Raw genomic sequence first — 23,155 nt, 5'->3', positions numbered from 1 at the left:
TGTATGCTGCGTATTCTCACATAATAATATCGTGGGTAATCTCAAAAGAAATTTTAAATGTTTCTGGGTAGAGTAGGTGACTAATTTTTCAACTATGCCAACAGAAAAAGTACTTCAACTAAGAATTTTTAAAAATTATTTAATTTCTGACAGTAAAAGAATTCATAGGTTTTAGAAAATGAGCCTTCATTTATATTTGATCATCATTATTTCCACAAACATTTCTTAAGTATTTAAAGTATTTCAGGGACTGTCCTAGGGGCTGGAGATTCAAAATGAATAAGACAGGCAATATGCCCATCCTTCCTCCTAAAGCTTATATTTTAGTAAGAAACATACCAAAAACTAGGCAAAAAAATATATACTCAAATTATGTGTAGTGTTAAGTGCTATGAAGAAAAACAAAATAGGGAGAAGGGATAACTGGATAGTAGTTGTTTTAGATAGGATATACAGGAAAGGCCTCTCCTTTAAAAGTGATGAAATCTGATCTGTCTTTTTAAAAGATCTCTGTCAGTGGCTATCTACATACTAAAATGTAGGGGATAAAGAGTTGAAGCAGAAGTATAGGTGAAAGGTAATGGTGGCTTAGACTAGAGTGGTAATGATGGAGACCACGTGAAATTGTCATGTTTCAACGGACTGCACTTTGAAGGAGAATCAAAGGACTTGATGATGGGCTGAATGTGGGTATGAGCAAGAGAAAAGACTCAAGAATAAATCCCGGGTTTTTTGTGAGCAAATGGGTGAATGATGATTTGATGACAATAGAAAGATCACAGATATCCTCTAGGGTCTGGTGGTAGGGTCAGTGGTAATGCTATTTATTGACAATGGGGTGAGTTTTGTGGTGGGGGACAAAATTAAGTAGTTCTGATTTGGTCACATTGTCTATGAAATACCCAAATGTGCATGTTGAGTAGACAGAGATATAAGATGGGCCTCAGGGGAGATGACTAGGCTAGAAACATAAAGTTAAGCATGAGCCACATATAGATGATACTTAGAACTATGGGACTAAAGAATCTATTGATGGGAGTGAGAATGGCTAGAGAAGAGGAAAGAACAGAGCCCAGAGCCCTGAGTGAGCTGGGAAATAAAAAAGGAGCCAGCAAAAAAGGAAGGGTAAGAATGGCCAGTGTGCTAAGAGAGAAAAGAGCATTCTTTCTCTGGGAGCAAGCTGCAGAAAGTGACTCCAAAACAAGTGCAGAGAGGTGAGATGCTTTGTGTCAAACACTGCTGAGAGGTTGAGGAAGATGACAACTGGAACTCTTATTGGATTTGGCAAAGTGAAAGTTACTGATGCCCTTGACAAAAACCATTTCAGTGAGGGTGGTGGGGGTACAGCCTGATTGGAACAAATGGAGGAGAGAATGGGAAGGAAAAAATTACAAATAGCAAATAGAGAAAATGTTTGCTAAAAATGGGAAGAGAGATACAGGGTAGTAGCTGGAAGGAATAATACGGAGTTTTTCTGTGTGACCCAACTGAGAAAGTCAGGATGCAGGAGAGAGAATGGGTACTTACAGGAGCAAAGTCCATAAGTAGGTAAGAAAGGATGGAATTCAGTGCATGGGAGTAGCCACAAAGCCGTATCACTTTCCCCCAATAGCACTTACAACAGATTACCAAGGTGCCAGGCTTCCTACTGTTAGAAGTGTTCATTTCAGCTAAGGTATCTCCAGAAGGCCTGCATTTAAATGTAGTCATTTTATACATCTGTGTTGTATGGGAATTTTTTTTAATAGTCATTTTATTAGGTGGCTTAGAAAGCCAAGTTTTTCTAAGACATTCCTTGAATCCTGTACATTTCTGTTACTGACTTGCACTTGGCATTATGCCCTGGTTTACACTGAGAAAAATTACAACAAAAGAGTTATACAGCACTCTATTTTCTGTTTATTTGAGGAGTGCTGTTTAGAATAACGATCATGAAATCACTCGTAAAGCACCCTTTACAAAGATCCATTAAAAAATTATCATAAGTCTCAGTATTAGGAGAAGTCATGTCCCTTCTATGCAACTAATTTGTTTTACTTTATGGATACTAATACTTGATCATGTTTCCCTCTTTGGCCATTTCAAAGTTCAGAATAAATTTGTGTGAACCTCATAGTTTATCACAAGAGTTAGGGGAAACTGAAGGTCTTTCTGTCTCTTTCTCTCTCTCCATCTGTTTTAGGAAATTACCAAGCTGCTGCCTTTCCATAGGATTTTTTTGGATCGACTAGAAGAGAATGAAGCCATAGACCAGGACCTGCAGGCTTACATCCTGCACCGGATACACAGCAGCTCAGAGATCCAGAATAACATTTCACTAAATGGCAAAATGGACAATACTACATTTGGCAAACTCAGTTCTCATCTCAAGACCCTCAGTCAAGGGTCCTATCTATATCTGAAACTCACATTTGACCTCATAGAGAAAGGCTATCTAGTGTTAAAGAGCTCTAGCTACAAAGTAGTTCCAGTTTCACTCTCAGAGGTTTATTTACTCCAATGCAATATGAAGTTCCCAACCCAGTCTTCCTTTGACCGGGTGATGCCTCTCCTGAATGTGGCAGTGGCCTCTCTCCACCCACTGACTGATGAGCATATCTTCCAGGCCATCAATGCTGGGAGCATTGAAGGCACACTAGAATGGGAGGATTTTCAGCAGAGAATGGAGAACCTCTCCATGTTCCTAATCAAGCGCAGAGACATGACTCGCATGTTTGTACATCCTTCTTTTCGAGAATGGCTTATCTGGAGAGAAGAAGGAGAGAAAACCAAATTTCTCTGTGATCCCAGGTAAGACATAGATCTGTGATATGCAATTTGGAGTCTATTTTCTGTTCATTGCATGGAGTATGAGTATTGAAAGCAGAAATGTTCTTCATTGAACACTTCACATAGAAAAGACATCATCTCTGTTTCTTCTCAAGGCAAGGCTATAATGAGGTTAACTAACTTATTGTTTCACAATGTTATTTCCTTAAGAGTCAACATCTGCATAGATATTTAGAATGCTACCCTACATTCCTGTGTTTTTCTAAATAATTTTCACTGACCGCACAGGGTTCACAGGCTATAATTAAGTTAGCCATTTAATTGACTTCCTCAGTATTATTATTATTATATGAAGAAAGAATTTATATACTGTTCATCTCTTTGACCTAGAGCAGAATCATTTCAAAATTTCAAAATTTTTATTGCCTTTTAAAAACATTATTATTAAGTTTCCAATGACTAAATCCATTAAAGTCCAGCCAGTGCTAAGCTTCATACTGGAAAATAGAATTTTAAACCTTATAGCTGAAAAAGATTTAAAGAGATCAGCTGGTCTATCCATGCTGACTTTAGATAAATAAGGTGTCATTATTTTCATTTTGCTATAAAGGCCTTAAGATGCTGGATCATAAACTTGCACAGTCATAAAGTTAATACGTGGGAAGGAGGAGGCATGTGCTAGAACAGGGATGGCAAGTGCATGGTAGATACCACCACTTCCCATCCCACATGCATGGCAGGATCACTGGCTTCCTCCAGCACTCTCCCAGTCAGCTTGAACCTGACTTGAGAATCTTTCCCAACTCAAACCAGACTAGATATGAAACTGTTTCCCTTTTGATTGCATAAAACCTAGTTCTCTGGCATCCTGGTGGGGTGTGCTTTTTACTCCTTCATACTAACATTTTTAAAGAAGTATTCCTTTAATAAAGTTGGTGTTTTCAGAAGCCAGTATTACTGACTTCGCAGAAACAAAGAAGACACCAACAACATAGCTGGCAAATGCAGAGCTTATTTTGGCTCAAAAAGAAGAGGCCAGATTTGACTATGCCTCACATGTGACTCATCAGAAAGAATAAAACTCTGTGTTCATGCTGGGGTTTTATTGCCCTTTACCGTGTCCTTCACCAGGCCTTATTAGAGACAACTGTACTGTGGGCATGCTGCTCAGCCTACTCCATGCTGATTCACCAGAAAATTAGTTCCAGATTATGATGAAGATATTAAGCCAGGCCATAGACTTTGTAGTATTTTCCCTGAGAGGGAAACTTCTTAAAAAAACATGCTGTAGTGGAAAGAACATAATCTCTTGAGTCAAATTACCTGCATGTAAATCCTGCCTCTTCTAGGAACTGGGACTTGTGGAAAAAGTTACATAGTGTTACTAAGACTTAGTTTTCTTATCTACATAAGAGCAATCATAATGCCTTTTTTCCAGAGTTGTTGAGAAGTTAAGTGAGGTCACATAGTATCATGCCTAGAATAGTACCGAGTACAAATAAGCATTCAGAGTATGTTCTTTTTCTTCCCCTCCCTCTACAGTAATAGACCCTTCCGGTGTACCTTAGTTAAGTCCTGTGGCTAATCGGATAGCGACAGCAATCTTCTGCTATTATCATTTTGGAGCACAAAATTTTAAAAAGAAACAAATAAAAACAGTCTGAGTCTCTTCTGTAAATTGTATGATGTTCCCAAAAGGATTTTTACCATAAATCCTACTAGTACTGTTGTCAACATATAGTATGTAGAACTAGCAGCTACCTATATAGGAAAAACAAACTAATCTAGAATTACCTAATAAACACTTTGAGATCAGTTCCCAGAAAAACTTTGCTAGCTGGTCTGGGACCTTAGATCCTGGGACATCTCAGAGGATTGAAAGCTGAGGTCCAAGGCAACTAGAATACCACTAAATTAATAGTATCCTTACAACAGATGAAATCCTCAGGGGCTCTCAAAGGAGGAAATATGGCTTTTATACAGCCATATCATGACTATGCAGGCTTGCCTTCTTAACATTGTCTATTAACTAGGAGTTTCGCAGAAACTGGCTGATGCACTGGGACAAGAGGAACAGGTACTTCCAACTTCAAATCCTGTATAGTCTGTTCCTTGGTGATAGAATAACATGGCTGCTGAGAGATCATCCTATTTCTTTTAATGGCAGAGAGTAAAATTGTAAACAGGATGAGGAGTTATCAAAAAAAGCTTCCTTAGATTTCATTTCAGTTGGATTCAGCCCCCTCCCCAGCATTGGCTGGCACCAACCTTGTTACAAAGTACTGAAGTGTTGATCTCAGTGCTTAAGGCTCCCTAGGTCAATGAGATGGAAATCCACTAAGAATTTAATGCTGTTGGCAAACCCCAAGCTGGTCTTTCAAAGAAGCTGGCTGCAGTTGTTTTCCATTTCTGGCGGATCTGGTTAGCAGTACTCTCTCCAGGCACGGTTTGTCTTTGTGGCCTTCAGCCTCCACTTCTTGCACATTGTTTTCCCTTCTGTTCTCCACTTTCTGTTCAACTTGTCTCTAAAGCATCTAATGTATTTTAGTAGATCAGGGAAAACAAATTCATGCCTCTAAAATCACACCAGGTAAGGCAGTGCCTGATATGTATATCTCTGTGGTGTAAGGAGAAATTCAGAGGCAACACAATATCGTTATCCCTTCTAGTCCATTTTCCTGGGCTTTTCAACACTCAGTTGTTTACTCTGAACTTGTTGACCTTATTAGGAAGTTAGACATAGGTGCAGATATTCTACTGATGCCAAAAAGTGGTTGATCTTCTTCAGAAATAGGCTACCCAATGAGGTAGCTTCTGCCTGAACTGAAAAGAGTCAGTAATCTGAGGATGGTGCTGGAAGCAGGAAATAGCAGAGCCAGAGGTTAATGCTACAGCTGAAATTGAGTTTTCGTTATTTTGAATACCAAACTGCCTATTGTCTCTGAATCTGGGCAAGGACTTGACCTATCAGAGAGAATGACGTAATGTTACATAGACATATCATTGTCATAGAAATAAATGAGTAACAAGGTGAGGTAGGGGTGTGTGTGTGTGTGTGTGTGTGTGTGTGTGTGTGTGTGTGTGTGTGTGTATCAAACTGTAAGCAGAGTATCACTGAAGAATCTTTTAGATTTGCAGTTTAGGTAAAATATGCCCCTTGAAGCAATCACAAACCTTAGACCACACGACCTCGTTCTGCTCTCTGTTTGCCACTGTTCATCACTGTCAACCTTCTGTCATACCCCGAAGTTAAATCTGTCTTATGTTTTATTCCCTTGGGCACTGAGATATCAGATTAACTCACTAACTTAATAAATGAATCCCTGCTATTATGCTAATAGTAGAGAGATGGAAACCCTATTTCAGGCAACTTGTGCATTTAAAATAAGACATTTGAGAGAAATAGTCATCAGCCTTTGTTATGCAACCTTTTAGTGACTCTGATAGTAGAAATTTAAGACTGATAGAGTAGACAGTCGGGGGCTGCCAGCCTTGCGGTGCTGTCCAGTTACTGCTTGATATTTCTACGTCGCTTTAGCCTCGCCCAGAATAAATCTCCACTCTTTGTTCTGTTTCCATTCCTCATTATCTCAGTTCTCATGGTATCTAGCTTTCCATTCCATAGGAACAGCTCTCCAGATTTTTATATTTATGTGTGTGTGTGTGTATGTGTGTGTGTGTGTAAGATTTTGACATAGAGATTAAGACTCTACTGCCTTATTATGTTTGTATTTTTGTGGGGTTTTTTTTGTTTTTTTGTTTGTTTGTTTTATTTTTTTGAGACAGTATCACTCAGGCTGGAGTGCAGTGGCGCAGTCATGGCTCACTGAAGTCTCAACATCCTGGGCTCTGGCAGTCCTCGTGCCTTAGCCCCCTGAGTAGCTATGACCATAGACACATGGCACCATGCCTAACTTTTTTTTTATTATTTGTAGAGGCAGAGTCTTTTTTTTTTTTTTTTTTTTTTTGAGATGGAGTTTTGCTCTTGTTGCCCAGGCTGGAGTATAATGGTGCAATCTCAGCTCACTGCAACCTCCACCTCCTGGGTTCAAGCAATTCTTCTGCCTCAGCATCCCAAGTAGCTGGGATTACAGGCATGCACCACTACCCATGGCTAATTTTGTATTTTTAGTAAAGACGTTTCTCCATGTTGCCCAGGCTGGTCTCAAACTCAGGTTCAAGCGATCCACCCACCTTCTCCTCCTAAAGTTCCAAGATTACAGGGATGAGCCACTGCACCTAGTGTTTTTGTGTTTTTTGGTTTTTTGGTTTTTTTTTTCTCAAGACAGAGTCTAAATCTGTTGCCCAGGCTGGAGCGAAATGGCACGATCTCTGCTGACTATAACCTCTGCCTCCCAGGTTAAAGGAATTCTCCTGCCTCAGCCTCCCGAGTAGCTATGATTACAGGTGCCTCCCATCACACCCAGCTAACTTTTTTTTTATTTTTAGTAGAGACAGGGTTTCACCATGTTCGAGCCAGGCTGGTCTCGAACTCATGACCTCAGGTGAACTGCCTACCTTGGCCTCCTAGAGTGCTGGGATTACAGGCATGAGCCACCACTTCTGGCCCAGCCAGCCTTATTTTTAAATGTTTGAATAAGACACAGGAAGCTTGTTTTGAACTTCATATAATGAGTATTGAGTTGATACAACCTAATGAGGTTGTGATGTGGGAGCCTAATTTGGTTTGACCTGATTTCCTCAAATTAAAGGCAGCAAATCCTGTGATGAACGGAAGAGAAAAGGCAACACAAATCCTACCTATACCATGGGATAGTTGAGCACTTACTTGATTCTTTATTACTAGAGTTGATTGCTTATAATAATGGTTTGTTGAGATTTTTTCTAACTAACTTATTTGACCATATTAGTAAGTGAATTACACATTGGAGACCTGATGCTCCAAAGTCCATGCCACAAAGCAGAGTGTCAGAGAAGAAGTCGTTTGTCTAAGGAAAAAAGAGAGGGCATCCTCCCCAAAATGAAAAATAACTGTGCCAGAGGTCTGCATAACAGGGCTTCTTACAGAATAGATGGGTCTGAAATGACCACAAAATCAATGGTGAGTTGAGGTTTGTGTTCGTTTTTTTAATCCAAACATGAGCCTCTAGGCAAGATGACATTTAATATTAACCTCACTGAAGTACAAACTCAAGGTCACTGCTCCTGCTAGCCATTGCAGACTCCCAGAGCAGACCCTTAAACTGGAGGATGGGTTCTGCTTTCTCAAAGCATTAGGAGAGAATTCAGCAAAATGATAAAGCATGGGATAGAAAAAGAGCCTCTTAGACCTAAATCAACCCTTAGGAGGCTTGGAAGAGTTAAAGGAGAGAGAAGAGAGTATCAGACATCATTTATTCACACTTTCAAATTTTTTTAATTTTTGTGAGTACATGGTGTAAGTATTTATGGTTACATGAGATATTTTAATATAGGCATGTAATGTGTAATAATCACATCAGGGTAAATAATGTATCAGTCACCTCAAGCAGTTATCGTTTGTGTTTCATGCAATCCAATTATACTCTTTTAGTTATTTTTAAATGTATGATTAAATTACTCTTTACTATAGTCACCCTGTTGTGCTAGCAAATACTAGGTCTTACTATTCTTTCTATGTTTTGTGCCCATTAGGCATGCCCCCCTTCCACCAGCCCCACCCAACCACTGACTACCCTTCTTAGCTTCTGGTAACCATCCTTCTACTCTCTATCTCCATGAGTTTAGTTATTTTAATTTTTAGCTCCAACAGATAAGTGAGAGCAGGCAGTGTTTGTCTTTCTGTACCTGGCTCATTTCACTTAACATAATGGCCTCGAGTTCCATCCATGTTGTTGCAAATAACAGGATCTCTTTTTTTTTATGACTGAATAGTCCTCCATTGTGTATATGCTCCACATTTTGTTTATCCATTTGTCTATTGGTGGACACTTAGGTTACTTCCAAATCTTGGCTGTTGTAAGTAGTGCTGCAAAAACACATGAAACTTCAGATATCTCTTCAATATACTGATTTCATTTCTTTTGGTACATACATAGGACTAGGATTGCTGGATCATATGGTAGTGTCACAGGATCCTTGGGGTGTTGCTTCACCAGCCAGAAACCTCTGTGGCTGGCGGCGCCTTCTGCCTGAGTATTGCTCATGCCCTTTGGACTCATTCTGCCCACTTAGCTCAGCAGGCAGCACTCAGCTTGTGCTACTGGCCCAGATTCCACATCTCCCAATGGCGAGCCAGGCACAGAGGCACAAGGGGTGTGTGGGCAAAAGAGCATGGGGTCCTGCCACTGTGCACAACCAGCACACTGGCTGCTGCAGTGGGGCAGGCAACTCCAGGCACTAGCACAGGTGCCGGCTGCATGCGAGGCTGCGGCTGGACCAGATGTATTACCTGAAGCTTCCACTGCGGGCACCCATGTCTAGACAAGGGGAATGTAGAGGTGCCTGGAAGCTCAGAGACATCAGGAATTGCAAAGCCCCAAAGAGGGTCTCACAGCCCTGGCTAGGGGAGTCCCTAGGTTTGAGATCCCCAAAGGGCTCTAGCTCTTCTCTCCTTCTCGCCGTCCACATATGGGGAGTAGGGGGGACATGTTTCAGCCCGGGTTTGTGTTACAGCTCTTTCAGTCTCGCCATTCAGCAGGTCCTGAGGTCTTGTCCTGCATCAAGGACAAGGAAGAATGAGGTACATGGACAACTGGAGAGTGAGCAACACAGAGAGGAACTTCACTGAGCAACAGAACACCTCACAGGAGACCAAAAGTGGGAAGCTCCTTTCCGTAAGCAGGTCGTCCCTATGAGTGTCCAGCTCTCAGCAGAGAGGAAACCCAGATTGGGTAGCTCCTATGCATAGGCAGGTTGTCCCGACAAGTGTGCAGCCCTCAGCAGAGAGGAGACCTGGAATGGGTAGCTCCTATCTGCAAGCAGGTTGTCCCAATGTCTCCCTGAGTTTGGCTGAGTCTGGGGATTTTATGGGCTTCAGAAGTGAGGATGTGCAGGCTAATTGGTCCATAGGCAGGCCTGGAAAAAGCTCCCTAAGTTCTCACTCAGGGCCATGGACTCCACCCAGCACTGACAGCCCACCCCCATGCTTCAGGCCATTGCTGGCCTGAAGGTCACTGGGGACCCACCCCTTTCCACCCAGGAGCCTGTCTGCCTCCTGCCACCATCAGTCATGTCATCCATGGCATGGCACCCAGGCTATTCGTGCCAAGAGGCACCTGCAGCCCTGCACCGAGCCACTCTCAGCCTACCCCCAGCCTCCCTCCCATGCTCATCAGCACCCAAACTCTAGAAGGGCTGAGGTGGCATAGGGCTGACATGTCAGCACTGCCCTGAGCGCACACATACACCTGGCTGGATCACAACAGCACCCAGCCTCAGGCTCAACTTTGCTCTGAAATCAGAGTGGCCCTGGGAGCAGGGAGAGGCCAGATAGAGAAAGCAGGCACTTCTGAGCCTGGGGGGGTAGGGGGGTCTTCCCAGATCCCCAAGAGCACAGGGATGCCCAGGTCCACAGCTGTGGCTGGGCGGGGCTTCTGCCCTGCCAACACAGGAGTGGGTACGGCTCCTGCCTGTTTATATCTCCCGCTAAACTCTATTTTTAGTTTTTTTAGGAACCTCCAAAGTATTCTCCATAGTGATTGTACTGTTGCATTCCCACCAACAGTGTACAAGGGTTACCTTTCTCCATATCCTTGCCAGCATTTGTTATTGCCTATCTTTTGGATAAAAGCCACTTTAACTGGGATGAGATGATATCTCATTATAGTTTTTATTTGCATTTCTCTGATGATCAGTGATCACATACCTGTTTGCCATTTGTATGTCTTCTTTTGAGAAGTGTCTATTCAGATCTTTTTTTTAAATCATATTATTAGATTTTTTCCTATAGAGTTGTTTGAGCTCTTTATATATTCTGGTTATTAATCCCTTGTCAGATGGGTAGTTGGCAAATATTGTCTTTCATTCTATGGGTTGTCTCTTCACTTTGTTGTTTACTTCCTTTGCTGTGCAGAAGCTTTTTAACTTGATGAGATCCCATTTGTCCATTTTTGCTTTGCTTGTCTGTGCCTTTAGTGTCTTGCTCAAGAAGTCTTTGCCCAGACCAGTGTCTTGAAAAGTTTCCCTAATATTTTCTTTTAATAGTTTCATAGTTTCCAGTCTTAGATTTAAGTGTGCAATTCATTTTGATTTGATTTTTGTATATGGTGAGAGATAGGGATCTAGTTTCATTCTATCCATCTAGCATATGGATATTCAATTTTTCCAGCACCATTTATTGAAGGGGCTGTCCTTTCCCCAAAGTATGTTCTTAGAATCTTTTTTAAAAATGAGTTCACTATAGATGAATGAATTTATTTCTGGGTTCTCTATTCTGTTCCACTGGTCTACGTGTCTGTTTTTATGCCAGTACCATGCCGTTTGGGTCTATAGTATAATTTGAAGTCAGGCAGTGTGATTCCTCCAATTTTGTTCTTCTTGTTTAGGATAGCTTTGGCTATTCTGGGTCTTTCACTAACACTTAACTATTAGTAGATGAGCTTACCTCCCTGAAAATATTAGTACTTTATCTATTCTCAGAGTCTAGATATGCTTCACTTATAATTTTTCTGTATCTTCCACTAAGGGGTAATCAGTCTTGTGATGTCATAGTTTAGTTGTATGATTTCCAAGAAGATATTTCATTGACTTGTAATATTATTGGGGATTTATCTAATTTGCCAATGAATTATTTTTCCTATTATCTACTTTCTAACCCCCTATTGGCATCAAGAATAAATATGAGACTCAGATCTGAAGTAGTGACCCAATGTCATGGTTTTTTGGTATGATGAAAGGGAGGAATTACATGAAATATATTATGTATTTTGGAATATTTTCAGTTTGCCAATACATGAATGTCTTTCAACTTTACAAGTTTGTTTTCTCTCAGCATAAATCATGGGATCAACATCTATTAGTCAAACAGGCAAACTGTTCCCATCTTTAACCCTGTCAGACTATTAAAAGAAGGGCCACAGCAACACTTTTTCTTTTCCAAATCCAAAATGAAATTTGGAAAAAGCTGCTAATTAGAATTCTTCCCCAAACCCAGATAAAACTGAGAAGTACTTATTCTGTCATAAAAACTTATGAGAAATTTCCTAAGTCTGTATATATACAGAGATATAGTTCTGCTTATGATAAGATGGAAAGAGTGTATCATTTTATGACTTGGCAAGAATACACTTGATCTTAGCCAAAGGCCCAGAAGTGATGACTTGGCAAGAATAAATGCTTAGCATTTATTTATTCATGAAGCATTTACAAGCCAGTCAAGGTGGTTCATGCCTGTAATCCCAGGGCTTTGGGAAGCCAAGGTGGGAGAATCGCTTGAGGCCAGGAGTTCAAGGTTACAGTGAGGTATGTCATGTCACTGCACTCTAGCCTGGCATGACAGGCGTGACAGAGTGAGACCCTGACTTAAAAAAAAAAAATTCTAGAACAGCCAACTAATGAAAACACAGAGAAGACTTATATTCCATATTGTTTGTAAAAGGTAATACTGCTTTTTGTGTTTAAGTATACATGTAGAGCTTTTTTAAGGTGGATATGTTCAGTATAGCAAATACTGGTTACAATAACTTAATCTAAAATGAAGTGGAAGTAGGGCAGGCGATTAAGGGAAATTTCTTATACTGAAAGTAGCACAGGAAATAGAGGCTAATTTGTCCTATTAATGAGTCTCTGAAGCAACACTGCCTGGATCAAAAGGTAAGAACCCCACAGGTTTTCCTGGGCTATCAAGCCAAGATTAATGGCACAGCAGTCAGAAGGAGCTATTGCCAGTGTAGTGGAACATGACAGCACATTCTTTTTGTGTGTGAGTAAAGCAGTTCACTTGGTCATCCCTAGAGACTTTCAAAAGCAGATAGATCTCCACATTTAGTAAAATCAACACTAATAGCCTTCCATCCTCTCAGCCATAAGAACCACAGCTGTGAGACCTGAATTTACTGTAGTCACCCACATATCCAGTTGATTCTACCACCCAAATTTTACTTGCAAGTATCTGTTTGTTTCCATCTCTCATTACCATAATGACCACATCCTGGGATCTCACATGGATTACTTTAGCCTCCTAATTAATCTCCCTTCTTGCCCTCTTCCAGTCCATTCTCCACCAGCAGCCAGAGCAGTCTTATAAAAACAAAATCAGACCATGTAACTTCTTCGTGAAAATCCTTCAGTGGCTTTCTATGATTAGAGTAAAATCAAAGCCAGATTGTTCAAAGCCCTGTATTTATAGATAGCTTCTGCCTACCTCCCTGAATTAAGCTCATTCTTTCTCCCTCTTATTCACAATTTTCTGCCAGTTCCTAGAACTTGCACTTTCCCACCTCTGGGCCTTTGCACTGAACAGTTCCCTCCATCTGGAGCTCACTTTCCCAGACATCTCATCACATAGCAAGATCTCTCACTCCTCCTTCAGATCTCAGCTTAAATGCCACTTCTTCAGAAAGACTTCTGCTTGTCCCCTTATCTAAGTAAGTGCCTCCTGGTTTTTATCTTAATCATAACATCCTTTTTACCTCCTAACACTTACCACAATTTATTATTAATTGTAGGTGAATACTCGTTTTTGTCCACTTTTCTCTCTAGAATGAATGAACTCAGTGAGGACAAGAACCTCTTTCTATATGGTTCACTGTGTCTTTCTAATGATTAGTAGAGTGCCTGGCACACAATAAGCATAGAGTAAATTTTTTTTTGATGACAAACTAATGAGCGAACAAAGGAATGATAAGTGGTACTAATTTTAAGCTAGCAATTAAAAATATTTGAGAAACTCTTCTCACAACTCAACAGATAGTATCTTTTGTTCACTTTATTATCGCCTATCATGCCTCAGGAGTTAAGTGAAGACATGCATTTCAGCAAGTATTCAGTGAATATTTATTAAGTAATATATTTAAGGCTCTGTCTTAAGCACTGCTGGGAATACAAATACAAGTAAGATCTGTCTACCAAAACTTACAGGTTAGTGTTTTTAACAGACACATTTATAACTAGCTATAATTCAAGCCAGAGTGCTGTGATAGAGGTATAAGCAAGAGCTGAGGGGCATGGAAGACGAGAGAAGTGATAAATTTTCTTGTGCCTACCATTGGTGTTTCAAACTGACATTTCAGTGGAGTCATAGCTCTTCTGCCTCATGAAGCCCTGCCAACTACCTAAAGACTTCATTGTTGGAACAGAGAAAAGGTGACCATATTCCTAGAACTGGTGATGCATTAACAGAACAGAAAGGCAGTAGGAAGATGTGAGGCAAAGTGGGAGAAAGCAGCATATTCCTGTTCAGAGTTGAAGGAAATAATGCTTTTCCACTCAATTCTACAAAGGTAGCTTTTGGTCATACTTACAATTTACTTTCACAAGGGAAAGTAAATTGAATATAAAACAGTAGCACAAGGGAACCAGAAATATATTTTGAATTCAGCTTCCACAAGAAAGCCATGAAAAGAATATGCCGAAGCAATTACTGACTGATAAGCAAAAAATGGAAGAAAGAATTTTCACAAAGAAGCGTGGGTATCATTTGCTGAGAATGGATAGCAACCACCAGACTATAAGATAGCAACAACTAAAGTTTAACTGTTGTCAGAACTATTACGAAGAAGGGAGGAAAAGATCAGGATTGTTAACCTATTCTTAATATTGGAGTCATATTCCCACCATTTCACAGTCTAACAGCAGCAGAAATACCTGCAAATTCAAAGTCAAATTGAGTACTGAACTGGAAAGTGAATCTGGAAGTCCATTGCTCTTCCTTGTACCCATCTGCTCAGTTTTATGCATTCATGAAACACTTATTGAGCTGCTCCTCTACACCAAGAACTAACAAACTTAGGTGACTGAAGACACCCCCTGAAACTAAAGCCATTATCTAAAGCAAGCTTGTCTAGCCCACGAGCCATGGGCCACATGTGTCCCCAGGCAGCTTTGAATGTGGCCCAACACAAATTCATACACTTTCTCAAAACATTATGAGATTTTTTTTTGCAATTTTTTTTTTTAGCTCATCTGGTATGTTAGTGTATTTTATGTGTGGCTCAAGACAGTTCTTTTCCCAGTGTGGCCCCAGGATGCCAAAAGATTGGACACCTCTGCTCTAAAGGGAAGTCAGACACAGCAACCAACAATAGTGCCATAGCAAAAAGTATTGTAGGAACCTTGACAAAGAGGAAATACTTTTCAGAAGAGTTAACATTGAGCCTTGAAGTATGGGTTGAATTCCATTAAGCAGCAAAGGAATGCAGGAGCACTGAAGGCAGAAAGGAAAAGGTGATGGCAGTAACAAAAACGAGGAGGAGTGAGAATGTATGAAATGCCTTTGGGAACTTTGAGCAGCTATGATGAGAGAATAAGATGCATGATCAGGAAGACGGAATGATAGGAGGTGTCACTAGGAAAACCTTAAATGCCGTATTTAAGACTTTATAATTCTGTAGATAGCAGGGAGCCTCTGTAACTTTTTGAGGAAGAAGAAACAAAGATCTGATAACTCTGATGATAAGGAAGATAGCTCTGAAAAGTGGCGTGTGGAAGATGAGTCAAAATGAAGGGCAGAGACTGCAAGTTGGGATACTAATTAAGAGGTTTATAGCAATAGTCTAGGTGAGAAATGGTAAGACCTATAACATGAGAATAGAGAGCAGGGTGTATTGGGAGAGATGTCTTGGTGATACTCAAAAGCACTTGGTCTTTTTTTATATGGTATATGAAAGGTAAGGACAGAGGGATCAAAAACAATGAGATTTATCTTGAATGATGGATAATAGTGATGCTACTAACCAACATAGAACTTTCTGAATGCAGGAGGGTCTCTAACATGAGCAAAGGCAGGAGGAAGAACAGGCTTGTGGGGAGAAAATGACTCCTATTTTGGACATGTTCATAATGAACTGCTTCAGAGGAAACATGCATAGAATATATTTAGGAATGTGCCTTTAGAAAATAGACAAGGAGAAGACTCAAGACATACAGTTATAAATTTGTGCATTATCAGCAAATAGCTGACAGTAGAAGCCATAGGACTAAATGAGATCACCCAAGAATATAAAGTAAGAAGTTTAGTTCCTGAGCAGGATGTCTCTTTATTGCAGGAAAAAAAAAAATATATATGTATATATATATATACACACACACACACACACACACACAGACATGCATACATATATATATATATAAAATAAATATATATATATATATTTATAAGAAGTTTAGAAGCAGAAACAGAATAGTTAGATTTAAATTCTAAAAGAAGATGATGAGCCAAATAGTAATTTAAAGGGGAATTAGCAAGATAAACAAGAGAAAATAAAGTCACGTAAGTTAAAGGAGAAAGCAGTTTCAAGGAGGGGATGCTCACTGTACATTGTACTGCAATAAGGCAAAGGGTCAAAGGCCATATATGGCTTTTGATAGAATACTTTGCATAGAATGGTTGGTAGCAGAAGTCCAATTTCTGTAAGTTAAAAACTACATGTGAAATGAAAAAGTGGAGAACACTAACATAGACTCGACTTCCCAAAATTTTAGCACTGAAGGAAGGAAAAAGTTTGACCATGTTCGTTGACATTGGGGAATGGAAGATAAAGAGTAAGAGACTAAACATAGCTAAGAGAGGCAAAGGGTGATGAGTCCTAGAAACCTGGGTATCAAAAGGGCAACTTAAAGTCCTTTTTTGAACAAACCTTTTTGAACTTTTGGAAACCCATATCTTTTTAATTGCCACACTGGTATTTCTACTAGGGCTCAGGAGCTACAGAATACTAAGAACCTGGCCAGAAGACACCTTTGCCCTTTTACCACTGGCAGACAGGGAGATGGAGGCATGGGGATCTGTGGCAGAAACACTAACTTCTGCATGTCCTAAACGATGATTACCTGATGGCATTATCTGAATTTCTCAGAGGAATTAATCTTACTGAAAATACCATTTATCAGATCATCCTACAAGTCACTCTTTTGCAAACACAAAGATCCCTAGTAACACAAGAGAAATATCCATTGCCCTCTTTCCCCTTTCCCCTTTATGGTGGGCTCTGGTAGGGAATCTATCGATGATACCACAGTTTGAATACTTTCAGTTAGCTGTGAATCTGAAAAATTACTTCATATTGGCTAGGAATGAGTGGCAATTATTTGGGATAGTCAGTCTTTTATCCTGGATGGCTGATGAGGATAGAAAGTGACTCATTACCTCATTGCTGTCACAGAACACAAGGACTCCTCTTTCTTTTCTCTTCTCGTGGAGTGTGCTTCGACAATCTTGTGGCAAGGAATAATAATTTCAGCTTCTTTTGGGACAGGGTCTCACTCTCTTGCCCAGGCTAGAGTGCGGTGGCACAATCTCAGCTCATTGCAGCCTCTGCCTCCTGGGTTCAAGTGATTATCCTGCCTCAGCCTCCTGAGTAGCTGGGATTACAGGCATGCACCACCATGCTGGGCTAATTTTTGTATTTTTAGCAGAGACAGAGTTTTATCATGTTGGCCGGGCTGGTCTCAAACTCCTGGCCTCAAGTGATCCACCCACCTCTGCCTCCCAAAGTGCTGAGATTACAGGTGGGAGCCACGTCACCTGCCCTAATTTCAGCTTTTATCCCTCCATCCTCACCTTCCCTACACAAAAAAAGACCAAGTGCTTTTGAGTATCACCAAAATGTCTTTCCCACATATACCTTGCTCTTTCTTCTCATATAATAGATCTTAGCAGTTCTCACATAGACTGTTGCTATAAACCTCATAACAAGTATCCCAACTAGTATGCTTGATGTCTAATTTATGGGAATATTATGTTTCTGCCCATTTTCACTGATATTGAGATAAATACTTCCCTAGTCCTCCTTTCTACTCTTCCTTTGTCTCTATCCATCCTCTGTTACCAGTCCTTCAAAAAAGAATTGTCTTGTTATAAGATAATGCTAACTACTGAAATAAGTAAACCCTAAAACCTACGTGATTTGTCACAATAGAAATTTATTTTTCACTCACATGAAGTCCAGAGGTACCACATGGCTTGGAAGAGATTTGCCCTGTACCCATTTTTCAGAGATCCAGGCTAATGGAAGCTCTGCCGTCTTTCACACACTGCTTCCCAGAGTAATTGTTTGTTTCATCAGCTGGCAGATGGGGGAAGACAAAAAACAGTGGAAGATTCTTCTGGGCCCGGACTGAAGTGATGAATATTATTTCTGTCTGCATTTCATTAGGCGGAACTGAGTCACATAACCCCACTTGAATGCAAGGTCCCTGACAAGGGAGCCACTTGCCAACAAGAACTCTTGACTTGGAGGGGGATCACAATCTTCAGAGGCAGGCAGCCATCTCTGCCTCACAATTCTTATCTCACTAGGTCTCTTTGAATAATCCCCACATTAACCTCTATAATATAAAGACACATCATAGCAGCACATATTATTTCTGCCCAAATTATAAGACAGGCTTTAGACTATAAGCATTTTCTTGCCAGCTGGCTGTAACTATACCACTGTGTCACATCTGACCCTCACACAGAATATCAAAGCACCTAAGTGTTGTTTCACCGAAGCATTAGAAGGTTGTAAATGAAGTTTGTCATAAGTTAATCACTGTGTGACTCCATATTAGTAACTGACTAGGACAGTGAGAAAATATCTATGCTAGAAATATCCAAGTTTATTTGTTAGCATGTTTCAGTACTACAAATAGAAACTTTAAGACAAGCTATCTCCTGGGGTGCTAAGTGAAAACCTATTAGAAAAACAAACATAATGCCGTTGTATGTTTTGTGTAAAACAACTGTTATCCAGCTTCCGTACCGTTAGATGAGGATAGAGGAGAGTGATTCTTGCTTTAGAAAGAGTTTTTCTCTTCTTTTTTTTTTTTTTTTAACTTTACTCTTGAGTTATGTGTGACTCTACAAAGGGTTTTTCTCTAAAAGACTCCATAGCTCTGAACGCTTGAGGTACAGGATCAGCAAGTGACAGTAGTTCCTTACTGCCTTGTAACCCCTCGTTATCCAGAAGTGAGTAGCATTTGTCTCCAGTATCAAGGGACTACTCATGCCTACAAATGAGAATGCAGTAGGATTTGCTCTCTGCCATTCTGGATACCACCTTCTCTGACTTTTGTCAAAACACACACATACATATTTATCCAGCAAAGAGGAGAAGGAAGAGTGTTGGGGGAAGGACCCTCAACATTGACCTATGTTCATTCTCTTCTAAAATATCTAAAATCAAATATACCTTGAATATAAGGTATACTATCCTCCTGAAAAGCTCTGGTCTACATGAGAAATTTATATTCTTCCTGTTAGCCCAACTTTTACCTTATTTCTTAGGGACCAGTTAGCTCTGTCCTTACCCTACTCTCTCTGCCTGAAGTTAGACTTAGCAAGTTATGACATCTGTACCCTGGTAATTTTTCCCTTATCTGTGGACTTCTCTTCTGGCTGCAAAGGTAGTAGGGTAGGGTGTGGAAGAGTAAGGGTCAGGGTTAAGGACAGGATATCACATTTCACCCTGCTACACTCGTTAAAGACTAAAGTTCCATTTGAACACACAGTCATCTTTCTATATGCTTAAAGTCATTATGGTTACTGGTCATTCCTTTAGTTTAGCATACGCTAAAAGAAATACAAAATACATGCACTTAAGATGTCTCACTTAATTCTTACCACAGTCCTGAGAGATAGATACTACTATCCCTGTCTCACAAAGAAGTTAAATATTTTGTCTTAAGTTATAAAGTATGTAAGTGGCAGAACTAAGATTTAAACATAGGTCTGTTTGACTTTTAGAGATGAAGAGGCAGTACTCTGAATGCCAGTAAGGAAATTTGTAAAGTCATTTTGAATCACAAGATGACATCATTATATAAGCTATGTGAAAATAATTCTCTTCTGTCTTCACTCCCCCACCCCATGGCCTTTATGACCATATCTGAACCCATATTAAAGTTGATTATGATTACCATCCTTTTTTTTTTTTTTGGAGAAAGGCTCTTGCTCTGTCACCAAGACTGGAGTACAGTGGTATGATCACAATTTGCTGCAGCCTCAACCTCCCAGGCTCAAGTGATCCTCCCACCTCAGCCTCCCAAGTAGCTAGGAGCACAGGCATATGCCACCACGCCCAGCTAATTTTTAAAATTTTTTTAAAGATAGGGTCTCGCTCTGGTGCCCAGGCTGGTCTCAAACTCCTGGACCCAAGCAGTCCTCCTGCCCCAGCGTCCCAAAGTGCCGAGACTGCAGGTGAGAGCCACCATGTCTGGCCTCATCATCTTATAAAGGGAAAGCATAGTTGTGCTCAGTCACGCTTTAAAACATGTCATACTTCCTAGAGCTCTCTCTACTTTATTTCTTACCTACTCTTTCTCAAAATGCCAATCAAAAACTGTCAAAATCATGGTTGCTGATCTTAATTATGTTAAAATTAAATAATTCAGAGTTTATACTATACAAACGAGTATATTGTTCTTTACAGTGGTGGATTTTTTTCACACAATTGTGCTCTTAAACAAAAACAAAGTTGCTAACCTTGTCCATGTGGTAATGAAACTAGGTTTCAGTAGAACTAGATTTCAGAAACACTGAAGTTCTCATTCTCGCTTTTTTACTTCCTAGGCATGCGAGCTGGGGTCTGTGCCTCAATCTTGCTTAGTCTCAGTCAGTCCTCTACCATAATATTAAGAGTAGTATTTAGTGCTATACCTATTATATAATAACTTTTTGAGAATCTAAAAATTATTAAAGTATTTCTCTGGGTGCAGGGACATAGGCCTGTAATCCCAACACTTTGGGAGGCCGAAGCAGGCAGATCACTTGAGGTCAGGAGTTCAAGACCAGCCTGGTCAACATGGTGAAACCCCATCTCTAGTAAAAATACAAAAATTAGCCAGGCATGATGGTGCATTCCTGGAATCCCAGCTACTTGGGAGGCTGAGGCAGGAGAATTGCTTGAACCCAGGAGGTGGAGGTTGCAGTGAGCTGAGATCGTGCCACTGCACTCCAGCCCAGGCAACAGCATGAGACTCTGTCTCAAAAAATTATTATTATTAATAAAGTATTTTGATTTTTCATTTTTTGTTTTTAATATATTTTTTGAGACAAGATCTCACTGTGTTGCCCAGGCTGGAGTGCAACAGTGTGATCATAGCTCACTACAACCTCCATATCAAGTTTAGGTGATCTTTCTGTTTCAGCCTCCCAAGTAACTGGAACTACAGGCACACACCAGCACAACTGGCTAACTTTTTTACTTTTTTGTAGGTCCTGCTTTGTTACCCAGGCTAGCCTTAGACTCCTGGACTCAAGCAGTCCTCCCACCTTGGCCTCCTAAAGTGGTGGTATTACAGGTGTGAGCCATCATATCTGGCCCAAAGTATTTTGAAAACCATAAGATACACTGGTGTAAGATGTTATTACTTACTCATCCATTCTGCAAATACATACTCCTATTACCTAGACTCTCTTGAGGATAGAAGCCATGCTTCTGGACATACGTGGAATAGAGCGACATAGAAGAGTGTCCTGCAGTGGGTGCTGTAATGGAGATGTGTACCAGGTACGACAGGAACCTAAGGAAAAAAACCCTGAGTTTATCAGGGGGCACCAGGGAAGGCTTCACAGAGGAGATGGTGTGAGTTGCATTTGAAGAATGAGAAATTGATTAAACAGGAAATTGATTAAACAGGAAAGAGAATTCCAGGCAGAGGGAAAGCATGTTTGAAACCTACAGATTAATTTACTCTGTCTAGAATTGAAAGGATAAGGTAAAGAGGTAAAGACAGACAAATCATGGAAAGCCTTTGAATACCATGCTAAGGAGTTTAAATTTTGTATCAGAGGGAAAATAAAACTAGCAAAGAATTTTGAGCAGAAATTTGATCAGGTTTCTGCAGTGTAGATTATTGGGATGGCCAGGGAGTGAGCAGTAGAGAATATAATGTAAAGAATGAGATTCTTATGACTTTTCAGGAGAGAAAGTATAGGAGAAGGGGAAAATAGCTGCTACGTTTTATGCCTGAGTAACTGGCAATATTTTTTAAAAAAATAAATCTTAAAAACGTATGCTTTTGAGGGAAAGCTCCAACTTCAAAAAGTGAGTTTCATAGTGATGGAGGTAGAAAGACCCAGCAGACTGAGAAGCAAAATTAAATCTCAGTGCTCAAGATGTCACCATGGGAGCCAATATCAAATGTCCATTGTTACTTCCCCTTGTGTCTTACATACCACAAGCTTTGAGTCCGTGAACTGATCAGAACCATTCTTTTAGGAATAATGTAGCATGCTTGTATTCAAAAAGAAATGAACTATAGTTGCCACCTTCATCTTATCCTTCACCTGTAACGTTTGCTGTTTCTCCTCAGTGCCTGTTGCAAAAGCAGGCGCTGTCATCTCCAACCAGCTGAAATGCAGAGTAGAGAAATGCACACATCTCACCAGCATTTCTTAGTTATGGTGGTAAAATGGAAACACCAGGGCAAAGTCAATTCTGTGTCTAACTGAAAATTCACTTCCTTGTCAAGCACAAGCTTTTTTACATTAATCCCAATAGGCATGAATTCTCATTAACAGCCTAAAGCATAGATAGTGGATCAGAGGCTTATATTCAGGAGTTCTAGTCACAGAGGAACAGCCATGGTTGAGTAACTTAAAGTAATAATTTTTACACCAGGGAGACTACAATAATTTTACTATTAATAGCTGGACAGAATTTTGAGATCTTGAGAGTAAGATACTTCATAAATGCGTCTCATTGTTGTCTAACTTCCATATGCTCTGTTAAAATAACCTATCATTCAAAAAAAGTAATCTCTATTGGAAAAAATAAAACAGGCCAGGCGTAGTGGCTGACGCCTGTAATCTCAGACAGTTATAAAACTGTCAGCTCTCATGAGAACTCACTGTCATTAGAACAGTATGGGGGGAACTGCCCCTATGATTCAAGTACCTCCCACCAGGTCCCTCTCACTACACATGGGGATTATGGGGATTACAATTCAAGGTGAGATGTGGGTGGAGACACAGAGCCAAATCATATCATTCTGCCCCTGGCCCCTCCCAAATTCCATGTCCTCACATTTCAAAACACAATCATGCCTTCCAACAGTCCCCTAAAGTCTTAACTCATTCCAGCATTAACCAAAAAGTCCAAGTCCAAAGTCTCATCTGAGACAAGGCAAGTCTCTTCTGCCTATGAGCCTGTAAAATCAAAAGCAAGTTAGTCATTTCCTAGATACAGTGGGGGTACAGGCATTGGGTAAACGTCTATTCCAAATGGGAGAGATTGGCCAAAATAAAGGGGCTATGGGCCCCATGCAATTCCAAAATCCAATAGGATAATCATTAAACCTTAAA

General features: G+C 40.3%; 1 protein-coding gene across 13 annotated transcripts in view; it reads left to right on the top strand.

The window, feature by feature from the left end:
* The window catches only part of TANC2 (tetratricopeptide repeat, ankyrin repeat and coiled-coil containing 2), a 446,013-nt gene that overhangs the window by 371,474 nt on the left and 51,384 nt on the right, over positions 1 to 23,155 (top strand). For all 13 annotated transcript variants that reach the window (XM_064369387.1, XM_064369386.1, XM_064369385.1 and 10 more), the window contains one exon: positions 2,183 to 2,790. In XM_064369387.1, coding sequence (XP_064225457.1) covers positions 2,183 to 2,790 — 608 coding nt within the window. The remainder of the gene's footprint in view (positions 1 to 2,182; positions 2,791 to 23,155) is intronic.

The sequence above is a fragment of the Aotus nancymaae genome, unplaced genomic scaffold, assembly GCF_030222135.1.
Source record: "Aotus nancymaae isolate 86718 unplaced genomic scaffold, 86718_ANA_hifiasm-v0.15.2.pri h1tg000089l, whole genome shotgun sequence".
In the NCBI taxonomy this organism is placed as follows: domain Eukaryota; kingdom Metazoa; phylum Chordata; class Mammalia; order Primates; family Aotidae; genus Aotus; species Aotus nancymaae.
The sequence above is the reverse complement of the archived record's forward strand: the minus strand, read 5'-3'. Positions and strand labels throughout refer to the sequence as shown.